General features: G+C 40.9%; 2 protein-coding genes across 5 annotated transcripts in view; both read right to left on the bottom strand.

Annotated features, from left to right (window-relative positions):
• Positions 1–1637, bottom strand: part of ghrhrl (growth hormone releasing hormone receptor, like) — a 34667-nt gene extending 33030 nt beyond the window's left edge. For both annotated transcript variants that reach the window (XM_089000655.1, XM_089000656.1), the window contains exons 1-2: positions 1513–1637; positions 1348–1425 (exon numbers count right to left, since the gene is read on the bottom strand). In XM_089000655.1, coding sequence (XP_088856781.1) covers positions 1348–1401 — 54 coding nt within the window. In that variant the 5' untranslated portion in view covers positions 1402–1425; positions 1513–1637. The remainder of the gene's footprint in view (positions 1–1347; positions 1426–1512) is intronic.
• Positions 1638–1789: 152 nt separating this feature from the next.
• Positions 1790–19313, bottom strand: fyco1a (FYVE and coiled-coil domain autophagy adaptor 1a). Of its 3 annotated transcripts, none has more exons than XM_089000652.1 (18): positions 19258–19313; positions 17356–17453; positions 15619–15725; positions 15395–15520; positions 14857–14963; positions 13878–14021; positions 13709–13802; positions 11167–13638; positions 11011–11103; positions 9690–9808; positions 9455–9622; positions 9235–9387; positions 8933–9162; positions 7905–8061; positions 5463–5555; positions 5175–5385; positions 3034–3143; positions 1790–2852 (listed from the first exon to the last, which is right to left on the bottom strand). In XM_089000652.1, the coding sequence occupies exons 2-18, from the start codon at positions 17414–17416 to the stop codon at positions 2777–2779; spliced, it is 4521 nt and encodes a 1506-aa protein (XP_088856778.1). In that variant the 5' UTR covers positions 17417–17453; positions 19258–19313; the 3' UTR covers positions 1790–2776. The 3 variants fall into 3 exon arrangements, with proteins under 3 accessions (XP_088856778.1, XP_088856779.1, XP_088856780.1); XM_089000653.1 differs by having other exon boundaries at positions 17356–17456; positions 19258–19304; XM_089000654.1 differs by lacking the exon at positions 19258–19313 and adding an exon at positions 18041–18161.
• Positions 19314–20219: the final 906 nt, after the last annotated feature.

Genomic DNA, 20219 nt, shown 5'->3' with positions numbered 1-20219 from the left:
CTGCTTGGCTGGAAAGGGAAAGGGGTGGCCGACGGGGTCGAAGGGCAAATTTTCTATCAAAATGAACGACCAAAGCAACTGGTCATTTTTCATGGTGGCTTTTTTTTCTGGTGCATGTGTGTTTGTTTCGGTCTGAGCGTACTTAGGTGAGTGGTTCTCGGATGATTATTATTCGCCACAGGTCTGCGCGGTAAATGAGAACAGATTGAAGTGGGACATTGTGACGAGTGGCGAGACTGTGAATTCTCGCCCCGGCGACGTTGATCACCAAACTGATCAATTGTCCGCATCTCGGAATTTTATTTGGTTATGGAAATTTGGAGAAGTGTGCGTGGAGTGGTGAGGGCTACCTAATAACAGCTGCGGATTTAAAGACGTGAGCGGCAGTGCGTGTGGACACGCATGCAAGTGTATAGTTGGAGTATGCCGTCTTGTGGCCGGCTCCGCACTTGATTTGCCCCAAACAAATTCAGCCTGCTAGGAAGGAAATGGCAAGTGAAAGAAATGTCATTGCGTCGCGTTTGTTGTTTCGCTCTAGTTTTTTGGTCCTTGAGAGTTTTGAAAGGCGCTTAGAAATAAAATGTTCATTATTTTTAAGTCATTCGGAATATAAATAACAGAATCATAGGCCACGCTTACATGGGTGACAATTCAAAATTGTCAATCATCATCAATAATGACATATTTAAAAAATAACTTGGGATGATGTGGACACCACCTTCTAAACGGTGATGCGACTGTGCTCAGAATGAACCAAGCGCAAGCAGATATTATATAAAACTGCCCCTGCATGATAAATCTCAAATTAATTTCATAGGTTGGATTCTGTGTTTTCTGACAGATATTTATTTTATGAACAGAAGTCCAAAGGTTTTGGAACTGTTCATAATTCCTTCCGCTATGTCAAAAGCCCAGTTTTGGCTAAAATAAAATACTAATGATAAGACTCCAACTATTAGAACCGCAAGTAACACTGCATGATCAAATTTAATTTTTAAAAAACCAATTTCTTGAGAAAAATGAGTATTTTTTTGAACCATTAACTTGAATCACCCTGTTACCCACATACGACAAAGCACTTACCTGCATCCTTTGTTTTTTTTTTTCCACATTTCAAAATAAATCTCATTAAGCTTAGAAATAAGGGTAAAAACGACTGTCAAACAGCATTTAACTTTCATTTACATTAAAAACAGCTCTGTTAGACAGCCTCTGATTACGACTTATGTCAATAAGATGAGAATATACTTATAAAAAGAAATGAACTCAACTTTAATTTATCGCACGAGATTGCAATTTTCTGCAGAAAATCCCATTGAAAAAGAAATACGTTTCAAATCTACTCACGGCAGGTGTCAAGCACAGGGTGAGGAAAGCCCCTCGGGAACATATCCGCTGCATCCTGCCGTCCACCCGGCGTGGAGCCTGCTGAGAGTGGAAGACGCGCTGGAAGCACTTTGAGTATGCTGAGAGACCCTCTCTCTCTCCCTCATTCTCCAATATTAGTTCTACCTGTCATCCACAGAAATGGGAGCTGTCGACTTCCAGGAAGCGTTTTCACAATAAAAGCATCTCATGACCAGACAGGAAATGAACTTGAACTTGAAGTTGTCGCAGGTTCATTTCCCTCCGGATGCAAACAGAAGTCAAGGAGAGAAAAAAATCAAACGAAAAAATATATATAAAAAAGACATGACAAATGTGTTTTCAAAAGAAGTTAAGAAGACGTTGCAAAACGATATTTACCTGATTTGAGTAATTCAAGTAAAACACATCAAGACGTGGATCATCCCATTAAAATGTTTTATATTTTTTTAACAAGTGCAGCTCTGTGGCGAAAAATAGCTTTGCATACAAATTTGAATCCATCAAAAATAGATGACATCGTTATGAGTATAAGCCCTTGCTTTTTAACAAGAACAGTATTCTAATGTAACCCAATAGTTTTTTTTCCTTCTCCAAGTACAAAACGGGCACAACATTCATGTAACGAGAGACACAAAAAGGCTATTGAAATATGTCAAACGCGCTTAGAGAATGAAACTCAACATACAAAAATACACAACATTGCTTGAAGGCGCAACCCCTTATCACACGCTATGAGAGTCAACAGGCACTTGGAAGCTACAGAGGCGGCAATATACCGCAACACGTAGAATCATCTGGTTTCATTTTAGGATAGCAGTGGACATTTTATTTTTTTGCTGTCTTGAACAAAAAAAAATATATATATAAATGACAACAAATGCTAAAACTCCTGAGAAGTGCGCATTGTGCAAATAGCGTTGAGATGCGTCTGTGTAAGCTCTCAGGAGTGGTCCATCGATAAGAAGGTTTCTTCTGAAGAAACCTTCTCATCGATAGCGTTGAGACGCAAAGTTTTTTTTTATGTCTTTAGGGTGTTTTCATTGGAAGACTGCACAACAGTGACTATTCGTTTTTTTTAACGATATTTAAAACAAACAAAAACACACTGTCTTTATTTGCTACTTGTTTTACAGAGAAATACTTGCCAGATTTCCTTTTTGATAGTGTTACTTCTTCCTAAATTGTAAAAAAAAACTCAAATTAAATCAATTAAAGTCTACATTTAAACATTGCTCAATGGTAAAACTGTTACTTGGTGACTATTTGGTTCACGTAGAAAGTCATCACACACACCCCAATCCCACATGAAAAAAATGTGTCATGCATGCTGATTCCCCCCCCCCCCCCCTTTAATCTCCCTTCGGTTTCCATGGCAATACTTAAGTGAGGTCCATGTGATGCTAAAGCTTCAGGGGAAGTCGCTCCCATCGTAGATGATGGGCTTTTCCATGGTCAGATGATAGAAGACTTTCTTGGAGATAAACCTGCGGGAGTGAGAATGTTTGCGTTTAAGCGGATGCCATCCCAGTAAATGAAGGTCGGCAAGTGGATAAACAATAGTATGAGATCACACTGAGTGTCGTTTTAAGAAAATAGCTCATTCATTAGCTTCAAACTCACTCGAAAAAGATGAATCACTTGCCGGGTCAACACGCACGCGCCTACCGTGAAAAAGAATTGTCGAAGATGAGCGCGTAAGTTCCCGGGCAACGCACTTTCAGCTGTCCCTGGATATTCTCTTTATGGGAATTGCAGCGTGTCAGTGGAATGAGGACCTTGGAAAGAGACGAATAAAAAATTTTGCCTCAAATTTAATAAATAAATAAATACCCCCCCCCCCCCCCAAAAAAAAAAAAAAAGCCAAACAGCAATATCAAAGTGTTCTGATTACAGTCTGTATGGGTGACAATGAAATCTGACTGTGTGTGCTGTTCAGTTTAGATTTCGGGATACTGTGGGTTGATGGTTAACTCATTCGCCGCCAGTCCCGTATTTATTCGGGAATTGAAAAATGTGACGTGGAGCGCCATTCCCGAATTAGTTCGAGTTTTGGTTTTTCTCGCGGGGGGTGACGATAAAGTGCTACTCAGACCTCTCGCAATGTTTTTTTAACCTTCCACGAGGGGCCAGCATTTGCCTTTTGTCCAAGTTAGCACTTTGTTACAGCTTCAGCTGTTGTTTGAGTGCTATATAAATTAATATAATAACAATAACAATTGTATTGTACAGTAAAGTCTCGTTATATCGATATCGGATATATCGACAGTCCCGGTTATATCGATACTATTTCTATGCACGCACGGAGAAAATTACATGCAAACAGGGTCGGATATATCGATAGTCCCGGTTATATCGATATTTTTTCGGACTCCCTTGAATATCGATATAACGAGACTTTACTGTATTTTGTACAGCCGCCCCCATTTCAAGCTTAGATAACTCCACACCCATATAACTTAGGAATTAACTCTTTTTTTCTGATGAAAGAAGAGAGTCTGAGGTTTCTAACGCTGGATAGAATGTCTATGTACTGTAGTCCTAAAACTCAATATTCTGTAGGTCCTGCAATTTGAGTGAAAACGCCAAAAACCCTGGCACTGGAGTGGACACATTTTTGCACATCGTCTGGCAGTGAATCAGTTAAGGGGTTTGGTCAGAATTGTTATTTTTGTTACTTGTTTGCCTTACAATGAATGAATGATCCGAATTTCGGTCCTATATCCCAAAAACATCCATGTTACGCTCATTCACCTAAGACTTTGTCCATGGGTATGAATATGAATGGGTTGACAACCAGTGTAGGGTGTACTCCTAATAAGGACAAGCGCCTCTGAAAATGGATTGTTAAGACAATTCAATAATGTAGGTGGTTATGGATTTTTAATGTCTCTATCATGCACGTACTTCACGGGTTCCAAAATCTCTGGGAGGGGTGGATCGGGAACCAGTGGTGAAGGTGGGGGTTCATATCCTGTGAAGTGTGAGAGCACACTCCTCTGCTAGAACATTAGGTACACCGGGACGCAAGAGCTGAATCATAACCGTTGAAAGGTTTAGTACAGTACCATTACGATTTCTAGTGGGCTTGATTGAGGTTATTTATAAGCAGTGGAAAACGACTGTATTTTCCGGTGTGAAAGGCGCACCCAAAAGCCTTCATTTATTTCAAAAGCTGGCTGCGCATTATACGTAGATGCGCCTTATATTGAAGTAATATTGAGCAACAACAGGTCTCGCAACAGTAGCCAAGACTCGATTTCCCCCTGTAAAAGAAGTAGTGCGTAACCCCAGCCTGTACTGTAGCGCCTTATAATGTGGTTTGCCTTATAGTTGGAAAACTTTTATTTATTTATATATTATTTTTGAAGAACTTTTTTTATTCATTGAAGATGCGCCTTAAACTCTGATGCGCCTTATATATGGAAAAAGTTTGAAAATACACCATTCATTGGTACTGATTGATTGGTACTGATACTCCTGTGTGCCTTATACTCTGGAAAATACAGTCCTTAAAACTAGAATCAGAGCAATAATCGTGTCGTTAAATTGCCATTTTTTTCTGTGCAACAGCCCCTAGCTAGTCACTGAAAAGCTTATTGGCGCACATCCACATCTGCTTCTTCTTTGTGTAATACCATGAGAGACCACAAGATGGTGGCAAAGCTCTGCCTCAAAGGAAAGTTGACATGTAAGATATTTTGCTGTGGAATTTATACTCGGGTATCTCCTAAAAATGTTTTTGTCGAGATGTTTTGATAATTACGATGCAATACCGGTCTGGCAAATATAGAGATTAACCTATCTACCTTTGATTGTTCCAAGTGAGCTTCAGCACATTCCTGGTAAACCACACTGAAGGAGATGCTTTTAGGTTCTGATGAAAAAATCCAGCTAATGGTTTGCCCTGAGTCAGCCACAGGAACGGTCACCACGCTGTAGCAGCTGGACTTGATGAAGAGTTCCCGCGAGCCGTCGCCAAACTGGGAAATCTCCTCGATGGTGAGCGGGACGGCCATCCTGCAGCGAGACGGACATTTTCATCGAAAAGGATTCTGTCAGTCGCACACGCGGAGTCTGGTAAAGTCAACACCCACGTGAGTTCTCCCGACTTTAGAAGGTTTATTTCCGAATCTTGCACGGTGGCGACATTCTCTTCCGGTTCGTCCGGGGTTAACTCTCCCACACCTCTGCAAAATTCATCACACGCAAAAGGGAAACAATGTGAGATTTCTATCCGCGAGACGGAACCATTTCCGACGCTAAGGAGTAAGAGGGACAGCCATCTGTGAAGATGACTTGGCGAAACCCTTCAGGATAATGACTTATGCACCTGGATGCTAGCCACAAGTCCCTGGCAATCTTAAGCCAAGATCACGCATTTTATCTATCGGAGCCTTTTTTTCTGGGGCTTTCAGACAAAATCTTAGCAGCCAATAATATATGCCCTGTCGCCATGGAGATGACAAAGTTGTCATTACATGTAACCATCGGGGGGCCACCGATAAATACAGTGATATGCAGTTGAAAGCTCCTTGAAGAGCACGTCAAGAATATTTTGACCCATTACGAAGTTCAAAAATGAACCCGCGTGACTTCCACACATTTACTCGGAAGAGCTATATTATTCCCAACATTAGGGCGGACTGTTCTCGAAGGAACATGTGAAACCCACAGGAAGAGGACTAAGTATTTGCGCAGGAGCCGGATGCTCTACCTCATGTCAGCATGAATTTTACAAAACCAAGGGAACTTGTCAAATTTCATTCCATTCGTGAGAAAATGTATTAATTAACTCACTCACTGCCAGACGATGTGCAAATGTGTGTCCACTCCAGTGCCAGGGTTTTTGTCATTTTCACTCAAATTGCAGGACCCACAGAATATTGAGTTTTAGGATTACATAAACATTCAATGAAGCGTACGAAACCTCAGACGCTCTTCTTTCATCAGAAAAAAAAGAGTTAATTCTGAAGTTATATGGGTCACGAGTTATCTGAGCTTGAAATGGGGGCGGCTGTACAAAATACAATACAGTACATCCCGTAGGTATTGATTTATATAGGACTTTAACAATAGCTGAAGCTGTAACAAAGCGCTAACATGGACAAAAAGCAAATGCTGCCCCTCATGGAAGGGAAAAAAATATTGCCAGTGGTCTGACCAGCGCTTTTTCGACACCCGTTCAAGAAAAAACTGAACGCGAACAAATTTGGGACTGGCGCTCCACGTCGCACTTTTCAATTCCCGAATTAACTCGGCAATGGCAGCGAATGAGTTAATAACACATTTTTGTTGTATCTATGCCACCAACTACTTACATGATTGTGAATCACTGTTATTTGGGGCTGGTGAAGCCAAAGGTTTAAGAATTATACAGTGATACCTTGGCTTACGAACTTAATTGGTTCCCAGACAGAGTCTGTAAAGCGAAAAGCGTGTATCCCAAAAATTAATTTCCCATAGGAAACCATTGAAATGAGAATAATCCGTTTCCAGGTCCCCATAAAACATAATTTTCTATTTTCTAATTTTCTAAGCCTTAAAACTACACGAAATATACCTTATTTTATGTATAATAAATGTGCTATGGTTTTCTAATTAAAGAAATAAACTACTGTATAATAAGGTTGTTTATTTACCTTTGTGATGGTCGTTGATGGCTTGATGGAATGGAGTGACCGGTTTCCTCAGCATTAAACACTTGATGAGGAACGTAACCTTCTTCTTTCACCATGTAGGTGTTTTCTCTGAGATAATTTTATCGAGTTCCTCATCAATTGTGTTCTGTCTAGCTGGGTTGATAGCTTTTTGCATCAAGTGTACAGATGGCTTGTGCGGGTTGTTTGTGGAGCCTCATTGATGGGATATTTTAACCTTGCAGTCTACACTCCGCTTTTGAACTATCAAAGTTGAAACCCTCTCACTGTCGTCTGCCTGTCTCTTTAATGTTTAAAGTACCTCCCATCACTGCTGCGTTTTGACCAATCACGTGGCTTTAACTGAAGACTGGGGGCGGGAAATAGAGGACGAAAAAAGTCGGCAGCCATTTTCTTTTTGGAGAACATTTTCACTCTGTCTCTATCTGCAAACCCCACCCCCCTCACTGCTGCATTCTTGACCAATCACGTGGCTTTAACCAAAGACTGGGGGTGGGTTATAGAGGACAAAAACAATCGGCTGCCATTTTGTTGTTAGAAGAATGGGTTCGTTTGCGTACGACACATCCCTCATTCAGGCAACTCCATGTGTATCTCGTAAAAAAGTTCGTATGCCCAGGTAAAATTTTCATTAATTTAACGTTCATAAATTGAAAACTTCATAAGCCAAGGGGTTCGTAAACCGAGGTATCACTGTATTTTCCTTCAGGCAGTGGAACGCTGCTTGTATTTTTTCCCCCCAATAAAAATAACAGCAGGGTGCTCACAGCAGCAAGCAATTGGTGTTGTATCTAAAGCAACGGGGAACTTATGTATTTCCAAATATTCCATTGCAAGCAAAACAAATTAAGTTTGGAAACACGTCTCTGATATACTTACATGTCTAAGGAGCCGGGTGGCCTTCGCTCATGCTGTTCTCCCTCAAAGGAGCCGCCCGTGGTCTGTGAATTGGTGTCGCTGTCGTACACGCCGTTTACCTCCTCTTCTGTGATGATATCAAAAGTGCCGTCATCAGGCTTGTGGCTCGGGTCTGAAACTGGGAGAGAATTTGAAGATGTTATTAGGGCGAAAAAAAGATCAAATAACTACATAAGGGAAATCAACCTCAAATTACCGTACGGTGAGCCCAAAGTCATGATGATCTTAAAAATGTGGATTATAAAGCCTGCAGAATTTTTTGAATAGTGTGACCCAGCCAATAAATACGTTTGAAACACATTTAAATTGACCGAAAAATGCACTTCTAAAAATAAGCTGTCATTTTTTTTAACACATTCGCTGCCATTCCCGAATTGATTCGGGGATTCTACATGAAAGAGGAGAGGATCAAGGCGTCCTTTTCAATAGTGGATAAGTGACGCCAAGGTGAAATGTGCATGTAAGTTAAAAGCTAAATGCTGAAACGAGATTGTCTCACATCTCCTGTCCCACGTAAATCCGCTTCAATTCCAAGCCGCGACAGTTCTGCACACTTCGTTTCACTCCCTGGTCCTTTCTACTAACTTTGTGACTGCTTTATTTCCTGTATATGATACCTGTCCATGTTAAGTGCTTTGTTGCAGCTTCAGCTGTTGTTTAAAGCGCTATATAAATCAATATGTATTGTATTGTATTGTAATTGAAAAGTGAGACTTGGAGCGCCATTCCCGAATTTGTTTTGATTTTTCTTGCGGGAGGGGGTGCGGATAAAGCGCTGGTCAGACCTCTGGCAATGTTTTGCCCTACCACTCGATGGCATTTAGATTTTTTTTCCCCATGAAGCCAGAGGAATTTATGGTATTTGATTTTTTTTTCACTTTTGAATTACTGATTATCCTCCAGGAACAAACAAACGATTGATTCACATCAAGTGAATTCTCACGCTTGGGCTTGGGATGATGTTGGGTCATCCCCAGCTGGCCTCATACCTGTGACACTGGGAGTGGCTTTATAAGGGGCAGTCTCGGGGGTGGAATGAGTTATGGCTCCCGTTTGAGAAGGCTGCTGATCGGACGGGCTTGGCTCGGTGGCAGTGAAGCGTTCCGCCAAGGTGCTGTGCTGGCTGTAACAATCTGTGCAGCAGCGCTCCTTCTTGCCGCTGTTCTTGACCATCACGTAGTTGTTGCTGCAGTAGTAACAGAAGATGCGACCGCAGAATCTACAAAAAAATACAAGAAATGTCAGTGGATGTGTCTTGAAAAAGATTCCATTTTGGATGCTGACTGCACACCTGCAGTGGTGCCTGCGCAGCCACCATGTGAACTGGCCTTGACAGCCCAGGCAGTGAGTGGCGTCTTGGTCGGCCAACCACCAACGCTCCTCCGCACGCAGTTTCTGCTCAAACTCCAGCGCATCCGACTTCTGCCACAGGGCATCTTTGTCCCTGAAGGGGAAAGGACACGGTTCATTGGTATTCGAAGGAAAATTTGCAGAATCACACGATGCGTTACCTTATAAGCTCTATGAGGCGCTCTTCCAGGTTGACTTTGGTCCAGTTGAGGTCATCAATCTCGGCTGCCATCTTTAGGTGTTGGTTTTCTTTGGCGTGTTGGGTCGCGCCCAGTGTCCGTTTCAGCTCCTCGCATTCGTTTTGAGCAGCCAAGTGTGAGCTTTGGGCGCTGAGGAAGGAGAACAGTGTAAGAATTTGTTCACCAGCAGAGAAATCAGCAAGCGTCGTGCACGGACCTGGTTAGCGCGTCTCTTAGCTCCTGGATCGCTCCATCGTTCTCGCGAACAGTCGCTTCAGTCTTGGTGATGTGAGCATCTTTCTCACCGCTCAGCTGCAGGTACTTCTCATTCTCAGCCTGTTAAGAACATTGGCATGAGAACAATTTGCTCGGATCATGCGGTTCAGAAGGAAGCTTTATATGTTGAAAAAGTATCTTTTTGTCTAGAAATAATACAAGAAATGTATTTTTAAAAAGAACATATTCTGTTTTTTTGAGGTGGGTGGATTTACTCATTCATATGCTTTCCTGTACTTATTACTAGAAAAAAACACTTGTGATTTTATTGTTCCATTGCAGGACAGGGAAGGCACAAACGGCGCTTGAAAACAATTATTGGTTACCTCAAGCCCATTTTAGACATCTGTTCATTACATTCTTTTTACCGCAACTGTCCTCGGTTCAGCTATTTTCCGCGCTACCATCAAAATAAGATCATCTCCTGACTGGTACACGTGACAAAAGATTTCAATGTATTACAAGTGAATGTTAAACAAGGCACACAATGTGTTGCAATTATTTCCCAGCGGGATTGATGATGAAGACAGCAACTGTATTGATTTATTATATATTGATTGATTTATTCATTCATGTATGTATGTATTTATTTATCTATTTAGGTATTTGTTTGTTTATTTATCAGTCTTTATGTATTTATTTAATGATGTATTTGTCTAAAATGTTGTTTGTATATTTCTGTTTATCTGTTTGACATTTTTTCTTTTTCCATTTGATTATTTATGCATATCACTGATGCTTTTTTGGATTTATGCATGCATTTTGTATTTATTTATCTATGTATTTTAGTTTTTTTTCGTCATCCAGTTGTATATTTATTGTGTTTCTTTGTTGGGCTTATTTATGTATTTAGTCTGTTTATTTATTTATGGATTTGTTTGTTTATTTATTTCTCTTTATTTATGATGCAATTATTATTATTATATTATATTTTTCTTATATTTGTGTTTATGTTTGTCATTTTTTTTATTTTTCTGTTTGATTGTTTATCAAATGTACACTTTTTTGTATTTCTGTATTTTTGTATTTATTTATCTAGTTATGTATTTTTGTATTTCATTATTTATTTGTGTATCCAGTCACTTATTTATGTACATATTTTTGTACTCAGAGCAGAATCTCACACCGCACAAACAGTAATTGGGTCTGTCGGGGCTTCCTTTGACTTCAAGTGTATATTCCCACATCCACATTTGAACTCTCCAGGTAATGGAGATGCGGCAAAACTACAACATGTTATGTGATGTCTACAGAACACCAACCTCAAGTTCAGACACTCTCTCTTGCAAACAGAACACCTTCTTCTTCTCCTCCTCAAGCTGCCGTTTGACCTCAACTTGCTCCTTCTCCACGTTCTAAAAGGTGAGTGGAGTGAATGAACGCGGCGTCAAAACCAAGTGAATGATGGACCAAGTCACCTTCATCTGGACTTGATGGTTCATGTTCTCCGAGCTCATCTGGAACTTCAGGGACTTCATCTCCTCTTGGTTGGAGACCTCAAGGTTCTGCAGCTGGTTCTTGCTCTTTTCCAGCTGCCCTTGAAGTTTCGCGATAGCCTCCGGAAGCTCCTCTTTGCAGCTCAGCTCCCCTTCAAGTCTGTCATTCTCAAGTTGTAACCGGCTCACACACTCCTCCAGGCGCTCGACCTCGTGCCTTAGTTCCTCGATGGCGGCGGTGTCGTCGGCCCAGTGCTTCCTGGCCTCCACCTTCTCGGCGCCGAGCTTACAGATGGTCATTCCCAATTCGGCCATCTCAGTGTTGGCCCTGTGCAAACCTTCCAGGGTTTCGGTGTTCTCCAGGGCTAGACGGTTGTTGTCGGTTTTAAGGGCAGAGATTTCTTCTCGCAGGGCAGTGGCAGATATGGAAAGCTCGGCGTGGGCAGCCATCTCTCTGTCGCGCTGCTCGGTTATTGCTTCTTCTTTCTTCTTGCATTCGAGGAGCTCAGCGACGTGCTTCTGGTTCAGGGCTTCAGCCTGGATTTTGAGGTGCTCCGTCAGAGTCTGCAGCTCATTTCTTTGGGCCTCGGTCACCTCCAGTTGCGCTTGGGACTTCACTTTCTCCTCTTCCGATCTCTGTAAGTTCACCTTTAGGTCGAGGATGTCTGCCTGAAGCCTAGAAACTTCTTTAATGTTCACCTCCAACTGGCCCTCCATGACGCTCAGCTTGACGGCCACTTCCTGGTTCTCTTTAGCCTGGACAGCGTTCTTCTCCAGTTGACACTTCTCAATCGCCTGCTTCTCACACGTCACCGCTTCAATCATTTCCGTCTGTTTCGCACAAGCCGCTTCCGCCTTCGCCTTTGCCAACTGCAGCTCCTTCTCTGTAGCCTCCAGAATGGCCACCCTGGACAGGATCTCCCGATGGTGCTTCTCTTGACACTCAAGCTGCGCCTTCATAGCTCGTTTTTCCTCTTGAAGGCTGACTTCGCGCTTATGCGAATCTCCCAAGCTCTTCTCCAGCTCGCCGATCTGCCCGTGGACGCTCTTCAAGTCGGCCTGCATACGAAAGAGAGATTCCTTCACTGTGTCCTGCTCCTCTCTCAAACTCTGGTTCTCCTTCTTAAGCTGCTGAGACGTCACATCCGAGATCTTGGCGGCCATGGTTGCGCTCTGCAGACTCTCCCCCAGTTTTAGGTTCTCCTCACGCAAACCCTTTTCTTTCTCACCCACAGTCATCTTGGCGTCATCCAGCTGTTTCTTGAGATGTTTTTCTGAAGCCCTAAGCGTCGCTAATTCACCTTCGAGAACCGTCCGGTTTTCTCCTAACTCCTTTGTAACATCTTCGTGTCTCTTAGCTGAGTTCTGGAGTTTCTCGTTTAATTCCATTAGATTGGAACATTGTGTCTTGTAGTCTTCTATATTTGACTCCTGATCGCGAACGCAACTCTCCAGCGTGTCAACCTTTGAGGTCAGAACATCCCATTCGGCGCTCAGGCTCTCGTTGCGATCTTTGAGATGTTTTCGCTCAGTTTCCTTCATCTCACATTGTTCTTTTAAAGAAGCGATTTCTCCTTCTAAAGTCTCCCTATGCCGACCCAAGTTTTTATGTAGCTCCACTTGGTCCTCTTGTGCCATCCTTTTCGCTTCCTCTGCCTCTTTATGTTTCTCCTCCAGAGAGGTTTGGAGGTCCTGCAGCTGCCTCTGTAAGTTGCTGGTCTCCTTTTCTTTCAGCATCAAGGCACCCTGAAGCTCTTCTAGGGCATGATTCTGTTCCTCTACTCTGGTCTGGAGTCTGCTTTTGTCCTCAGAGGCTGACATGAGGCACGCTTTGAGCTTTGTTTCGGCAGCCTCTTTATCCTTCAGTTCCTCCTCTGCCCTTTCTGCCCGTCTCCTCTTCTTCTCGGCCTCAGAAACTGCCTCCATCTTGGCCTTCTCTGCCTCTTTCAAACCATCCAACAGTTCGTGTATCTTTTGCGCTGAATCAAAGTAACTGGCCGCCTGCTGGCCCTTCTCACTCAGAACTCCATCCAACTTGGCCAGTAGCTCAATATTCTTCGCCTCGGTAGCCGCCAACTTTTCCCGGAGGACTCGCTGTTCAGCCTCCATGGAAGTTTCTTCACTCTTGAGTTTTTTCAGTTCTCTGGAAAGGCTCTCCTCTCTCTCTCTCAGACCCTTGAGTTCCCCCTCCAAACCCTGTTGCTCCTCTTGCGCGGTGAGTGATATATCCAGCTGCTTCTGGAGCTCCACCACTACCCCTCTGAGCTCCTCGGCCTCCGCACTCATCAGCTTTATTTTATCCAGGAGCTCCTGCTGCCTAAGATCGGAGCGGTCCAGCTCCAGACGAAGGTCTTCAATGATGCTAACGTCTTTGCTGTAGGGTGGCAGCGAGTCGTTTAGGTCATTCAGCAGACCGTGACCATAGTCGGGGCTGGAGAGCAACTCGGATGCTTGCTAGATGTTTGCGAGAAGAGACCATGAGTACTATGTTTTTTTTCTGAATGCTTGACTCCCGAAAAGTTACCTGGGAGTAACTGCTGGCCAGACTGTTAACACTGGAACTGCGACTGGGTGGTTTCCATGTGTGTCCAGGTGAGCTTGCACCTCCCAGTGCCCTCCTGTTGAAAGTTGCTTTTCAGTAAACCTTAATGGCCTCAACTCGACGTCCATTTTGTCCCTAGCTAAATCCTTACCTTGCAAATGTGGGCCAGGAGGCATCAAGGTCGTAACCTCTGGAAGCGACATCAAAGTGAATGTTGTTGAGTTCGTACAAGTGATTGATGATATCGACACTGAGGTGAGGCTTCATGAACGGGCTTCTTACGTAGTACCAGTCACTGTGGGGACAGAGAGGTAGAGAAATGAATACAAACACGGCCAATGCATTAAACAAAGACCCTTTTGACAGCCCTTAATTTTTTTTCCATGATCAAAACATTTGTTACTGATGAGTGGATTTTTTATCGCATTTTTTAAACATTCAAATTAGTTTTTTATTAATCTATCCATCCATCTGCCTATCAATCCGTCCATTTATTTATTTATGCATGTATTTGTTTATTTATTTCTTAAGCCACATTGGAGACAAATTCCTTGTGTGTTCTACATACTTGGCAATAGAGATGATTCTGACTCTGATTGAGACTCCTATTAAGTAGCCAAAGTCTAGTTTTTTTTATTTATCTATCCATTTTATTCATTTATCCATTCATGTATATGTTTGTTGTTTACTTTATTTATTTATTTATTCTTTTATTAAACCCCATGGTTTGAGACTCCCATTAAGTAACCAAAAGTCAGGACACTGAAGTTTATTTATTTATTTAATTATTTATTTATTCGTTCATTTTCCTCATTTATTTATGTATTTATTTATGTATTGATTGATTAAACCGCGTCGATTAAGACTCCCATTAAATAACCAAAAGTCAGGACACCATAGGTTTTTTATTTATTTAGTTATTTGTCCATGCATTTATTTATTTATTTATTTATTTATTTATTTATTTTTTATTTTTTATTTTTTTTTATTTTTTATTGTTTGCTACAGCGAATGTTTGCATAAAAGCTGATTTGTTTTCCATCCAATATCAGCTACTAAAGGCTATTCTATTGTAAGCAGGGCACTTTCATTGCTGTACAAAATTGTTGACGTTTATTTAGAAGTTGTACCTGGTGACTCTCTGATTCATGAAGCACTGCTGCAGAGTGTCGGCCAATCGCTGGTGCACGAGAGAGTAACGAATGAACGCTCGGCCTTTCCCGAGCGATGTCTTCAGCTATCGGATGGAGGAAAGGTTACAAGTGAAATGTCTTCAAAAGACAAGCAGTTGGAGTTCCCGTTGTTTTGATTTAACCTTTGCAGATTACCGTGATGGTTGTTTGATACGTGTCTTAGTTACTGTGCAGTGACATTGTAAGAGTAGCAGCGATACGAATGACAAATTTATCATCCTCTCGCTCAACTCCAATTCAAATAATGCGATACCTCATAACTGAACACTATACGCGTGCGGTCCATTTTTTTTATAGATGTACATTGACTCATTTGTTTTGGTCTGGTGATTTCTGCCATGTAAATGTCAACATTCGGTCAACTAGCATTCCTCGGGAGAAGTTGCCACCTTTGATTTTTAATACTTTCTGATTTAAAATAATAAAGTTACAAAGCAATCCCTTTAAGGCTCAAATTGTGTGAAAGTCTTCCTACCTCTGGAATGGATTTGACAAAACGAATGCCATCGTTGGCACCTTTAATTTTAGCTAGGCAATCGGTGAAGTAATCCCAGTAATCTTTCTTTGTCCCAAGAAATGTTGTCTTCTCCTTTTGGTCAAACTGAAAAACAAAAAAAATGGCATAGCTGTCTAAGTAATTTGGAATTACGTGGAGACTATTTCACAATATTTGATTATGATCAGGATTTGGACACACACCTGCAGCAGGTATTCCAGTTTGTAGGAGAATTTATGTAAACTCGTACTGTCATCTGTGATGGGCTCTCCGTTTTCTTTGTACTCTTTTGCAATCTCTCCAACAGACTCTGCAATTCCCACAAACAAAAAAAATAATAATTTATTGTTGTAGAGACAACAGAACAAACATGTATATTATATTTTTTTATGTGTGGTGGTGAACAAGTGTATCACACCAGTGGCAAGATTCATTACTTATACAGCACATATCATGGTGTACATGCTCATCGCCACCTCAGTAGAGATCCATTCTATTTAACTTTTTAGTACATTTGCATTTAATCTTGTTTATACCTTAACTTTTATAGAGCTACAATTTTTATTTAACTCTCAAGTGCAATACATGTTAATTCAATCATAAAGTGGAGTTTCGCCTTTTGTTGTATTCAGGCGCCACTGAGTGTTAATGCTCCAACTGTGCTTCATTACAAGATGATATTAAAGAAACATTTTAGGAATAAAACCTGCGCTTTGCTTTTAATTAACACTGCCTATTAGAGGAATTTGCAGCAACCGTATTTTATTAGTAGTCATTGTGGGGGATGTACACACACACACACACACACACACACACACACACACACACACACACACACACACACACACACACACACACACACACACACACACACACAAACACACCTTTATTCTTCTCCATTAATTTTTAAACATAAAAATCAAAAATCAATAGTCTTACAACAAATCCGGAAAAAAATATCAGTCACGATTTTTTTTATTGTGATGTGAAAATAGTTATTCACTAAAGAACAATAAGTTTTAGTGGATGAATTGTTTTTCGATGTGGGTATAAAAAAGTGAATTGTTTGAAATTTCTCATTCCTCCTCCCAAAAAAGCTAAAATGTCAAATATGTCACAAGGCTTTCCATTATTCAAGCACTTAATAGCACATCTAATAATAATAATAATAATAATAATAATAATAATAATAATAATAATAATAATAATAAATGGATGGATGGATTTGCCTTTATTAGTCTTGCAGTGGAGAAATTTACAATTCAATTCCATTTATTATTTACAATAATAATAATAATAATAATAATAATAATAATGGATGGATGTGCCTTTATTAGTCTCGCAGTGGAGAAATTTACAATTCAATTTCATTTATTATTTAGAATAATAATAATTATAATAATAATAATAATAATAATAATAATAATAATAATAATAATAATACATGTCATTCATAAGCGCCTTTCAAAACTCTCAAGGACACTTTACAGTCACAGGACATTTTTTCTGCGGGTGAGCTGCGGCAGCTGGTGACCGGTTCTTCGAGAAATGCAACATGTTCTAAATTTATAAACCTGCTACGTTTTAAATTGGCTACAAACTATTCAGTAAATGTTTCTTATAATTTATACCACTACTGTAATCTATCATGTCAAATCCTACTTGCCTCGTATCCCACGCAAAAAATCGGAAGGACGTGTGTGTGCCTGCGGACACAGATTTAGGCCCTTTTCTAAACAGATTCTAAGTCACATCCAGTAGTGATGGTTTTGGCCTTTTGTTAGCCGTATGAGGTGAGATGAGCTGGATCCAAGCGTGTCGAGCACGTGACGGTAAAGCCGTGTGACTCCTGTTGATCATCTGCCGTCGCAAACCATGTCAGGCAACAACTTTCCAATGCTGATCTATTCACACACACAAGCAAAAAGCTGATGGCGTACCATGTAGATCTCGGATAATCCTCTGGAGCTGGCTCTCCGCGACTGTAGCCCCGGCAGCCATGGCCCCGCCACTCCTCCGACCTGGAGTCACGTCCAGTCTGCTGAATCACAATATTACAATCAATGTAGTACCAAAAAAAAGAATACTTTGACCGCACACAGATGTATCCCTTCTGTTATTTTTCTTACTTTATCTACTGTTGTTCTTGTGGCCATGTTTAAAAATAACACAACTCTTAAGTCCGTCGTTGACACAATTTTAATTGTGAATTGACTAAATAAAACTGGTTCCAGAAGAGCAGTATGTGTCACTGAATTTAATAATAAACAAGTAGTGTCATACTGGACAAACTCTATTGCAAAGGCTGACCGTAAAGTTGGTAATTTCGATGACATAATACACGTCTGACTACCACTACTATCACGTCACAATTCTAGACAGTCAATATTATATAAATGGGCAATATGACAAGATGCAATAGAACCACGTACATAATCTGGAGGCCTCCAAAAACCTTATTTTTAAAAATATATTTTAAATTGACACATCATACTCAAAAAAGATACTAATTGTTAAAACGTATTAATGTATCCAGATCGCTGCAGTGACACATCAATCAACAGATGCAAAAATGACAATGGTCATTGTGAGTTATGGCCCTGTCAGGATAAGTGTAAAAAGTACCGTATTTTCCGGTGTATAAGGCGCACCCAAAAGCCTTGATTATCTTCAAAAGATGATCCGGCGCCTTATATGCAGGTGTGCCTTAGATGTGAAGTAATATTGAGCCACAACAGGTCTTGCAACTACTGTTAGCAGCCACCGACTCCTTTTCCCCCTGTAGAATGAGTGCGTAACCTCAGCCTCTACTGTAGCGCCTTATGTGTCGTGTCTTATATTTGGAAAACTTTTATATATTATATTTTGATTTATTCTTTTCATTCAGTGAAGGTGCGTGCGCCTTATAGTCCGGTGCACCTCGTATATGGAAAATGTTTGAAAATACACAATTCATTGGGGGTGCCCCTGATACACCGGAACATACGGTAATTAAGAAACAGTGCTATTGCTGGTTCAGTTGACGTTGCATAGGTCAGAATTATTGATTTTGAAAGCCATAAACAGATAAGATTGACACAGCAGCGCATACGGTAATATCTAATTGGAAGAGAAATGCTGAAATTCAAGACAATACATGAAGAAATACATTATTAATATGACTTTACTGAGGAAATAGTATTAGGACATTTAATGTAGGTTAGTAGAGAAGGGCCTTCTCGACTCTGACGCTTAACCACTGTTATACTGCAGTTAATAGAAGTTTTAAGAAGGTTCAGTTCAGTTTTTAGTACAACCACGATGTCAATCTATTAGGAACTTCATCGAATTGATGTACGGTATATGTTTAGACTTATCAATATTCTGGAAACATAGTTTAGAGGGGGAAGTTAAACACGGGGGAGTATAACGAGGAATTATACAGTCGAAATAAGTGATATAACGCCCCAAGATAACCCAAACCTTTTTCATATTATACTAACATGATGCATCTCTTTAAACGGTGACACTTGAGGAGCAACGATACAATGTAGAACGTTTGCTAACGAGGTTAATCTCCAACGATTCTGTTCAACTTTGACGACAAATTTGACCCCGTCAAGAAAATAAACGAGCGTCAGTAGGAATTCCGTCCGCTATATTTCGATACTACGACACGAAGAGAAACCATTCAAAGCTCCCTGAAGCGAAGCGTTTTCACCGACTTGACTAATAACTTGTTACTTCGCTTTAAGAGGTAAACTTTCAACAAACATTGACACTTCGTATATAAACAACAAAACAATAGTTCAAACATTCTTTCCGACATTTTCTATTAACGGAATGAGTCAACGATAACATACTTTTCAGCTCATGTCCATATGAGCCCAGCTGCGACGTCTGGGATCAACTTGGAGCAGCTGGTGAGATTGACAGAAAACGTTATCCATTCACAAACCAAGACTTGTGTCAACGACCAATGGTTTTGTGGTAAGTGGGCGGGATATGAAGACCAACATGGTTGATCGAGTGTAAACACTGGCGTCATGTGATCGTTGGTATCAATCAAGACTTGTCCTAGTTTTCGGTTGTTGCTTTGTATTGTTTTGACGGTGTCAATGCTATGATACAGAAACGAACACATAACAAAACATAAAGAGTGAGCTTTATTTTATTTTCTGATATTGTTTTCGTTCCAGACTTCCCTCACTCCTTTCCTTAAAATGTATTTTTTTACTTATTTATTTTTACTTTCACACTGCAGATATCAAATATACAGTCATACCTGGGCTTACGAACGCTTTAGCTCAGGAACTTTTCGCTTTATGAACATTAAATTCGCAAGAATATAATCTTGGCCTACGAACGAATTTTCGGCGGACAAACCAAATCACAGCGCGATGGTGGCTGGCGGACTAGTTTTCGGCGGATGAACACCAAACCACACGGTCGAACAGCGCCATGGTGGCTGGCGCACTAGTTTTCCACAACCCCTTTGAGTGCAGACGTGGTTTGCTATCGAGTGGAGTACTTTTTCTGTTTTTCTTTCTTTCTTTTCCTCTTCCTTTCATAACTTTGCTGCTGTGTTACTTCCGGGTAGAGTGAAAGCTGGCGCGAATAGCAGCTGCTGCTCACCCGCACAAAAAAATCCAGTGACTGTAAAGTGTCCTTGAGAGTTTTAAAAGGCGCTTAGTAATTAAATTTATTATTATTATGCTTTTATGGGACAGAAAAAGACCCCGCCACAGGTTTGTGTTAAGCCAAAGAAGAAAAAAACAGACGAGCAGAAAAAGGAGATCATGGAAAAACACGAGCGAGGTGTGCA

This window comes from Hippocampus bargibanti, linkage group LG07, assembly GCF_051943395.1.
Source record: "Hippocampus bargibanti isolate YZ-2025 linkage group LG07, ASM5194339v1, whole genome shotgun sequence".
Lineage (NCBI taxonomy): Eukaryota > Metazoa > Chordata > Actinopteri > Syngnathiformes > Syngnathidae > Hippocampus > Hippocampus bargibanti.
The sequence above is the reverse complement of the archived record's forward strand: the minus strand, read 5'-3'. Positions and strand labels throughout refer to the sequence as shown.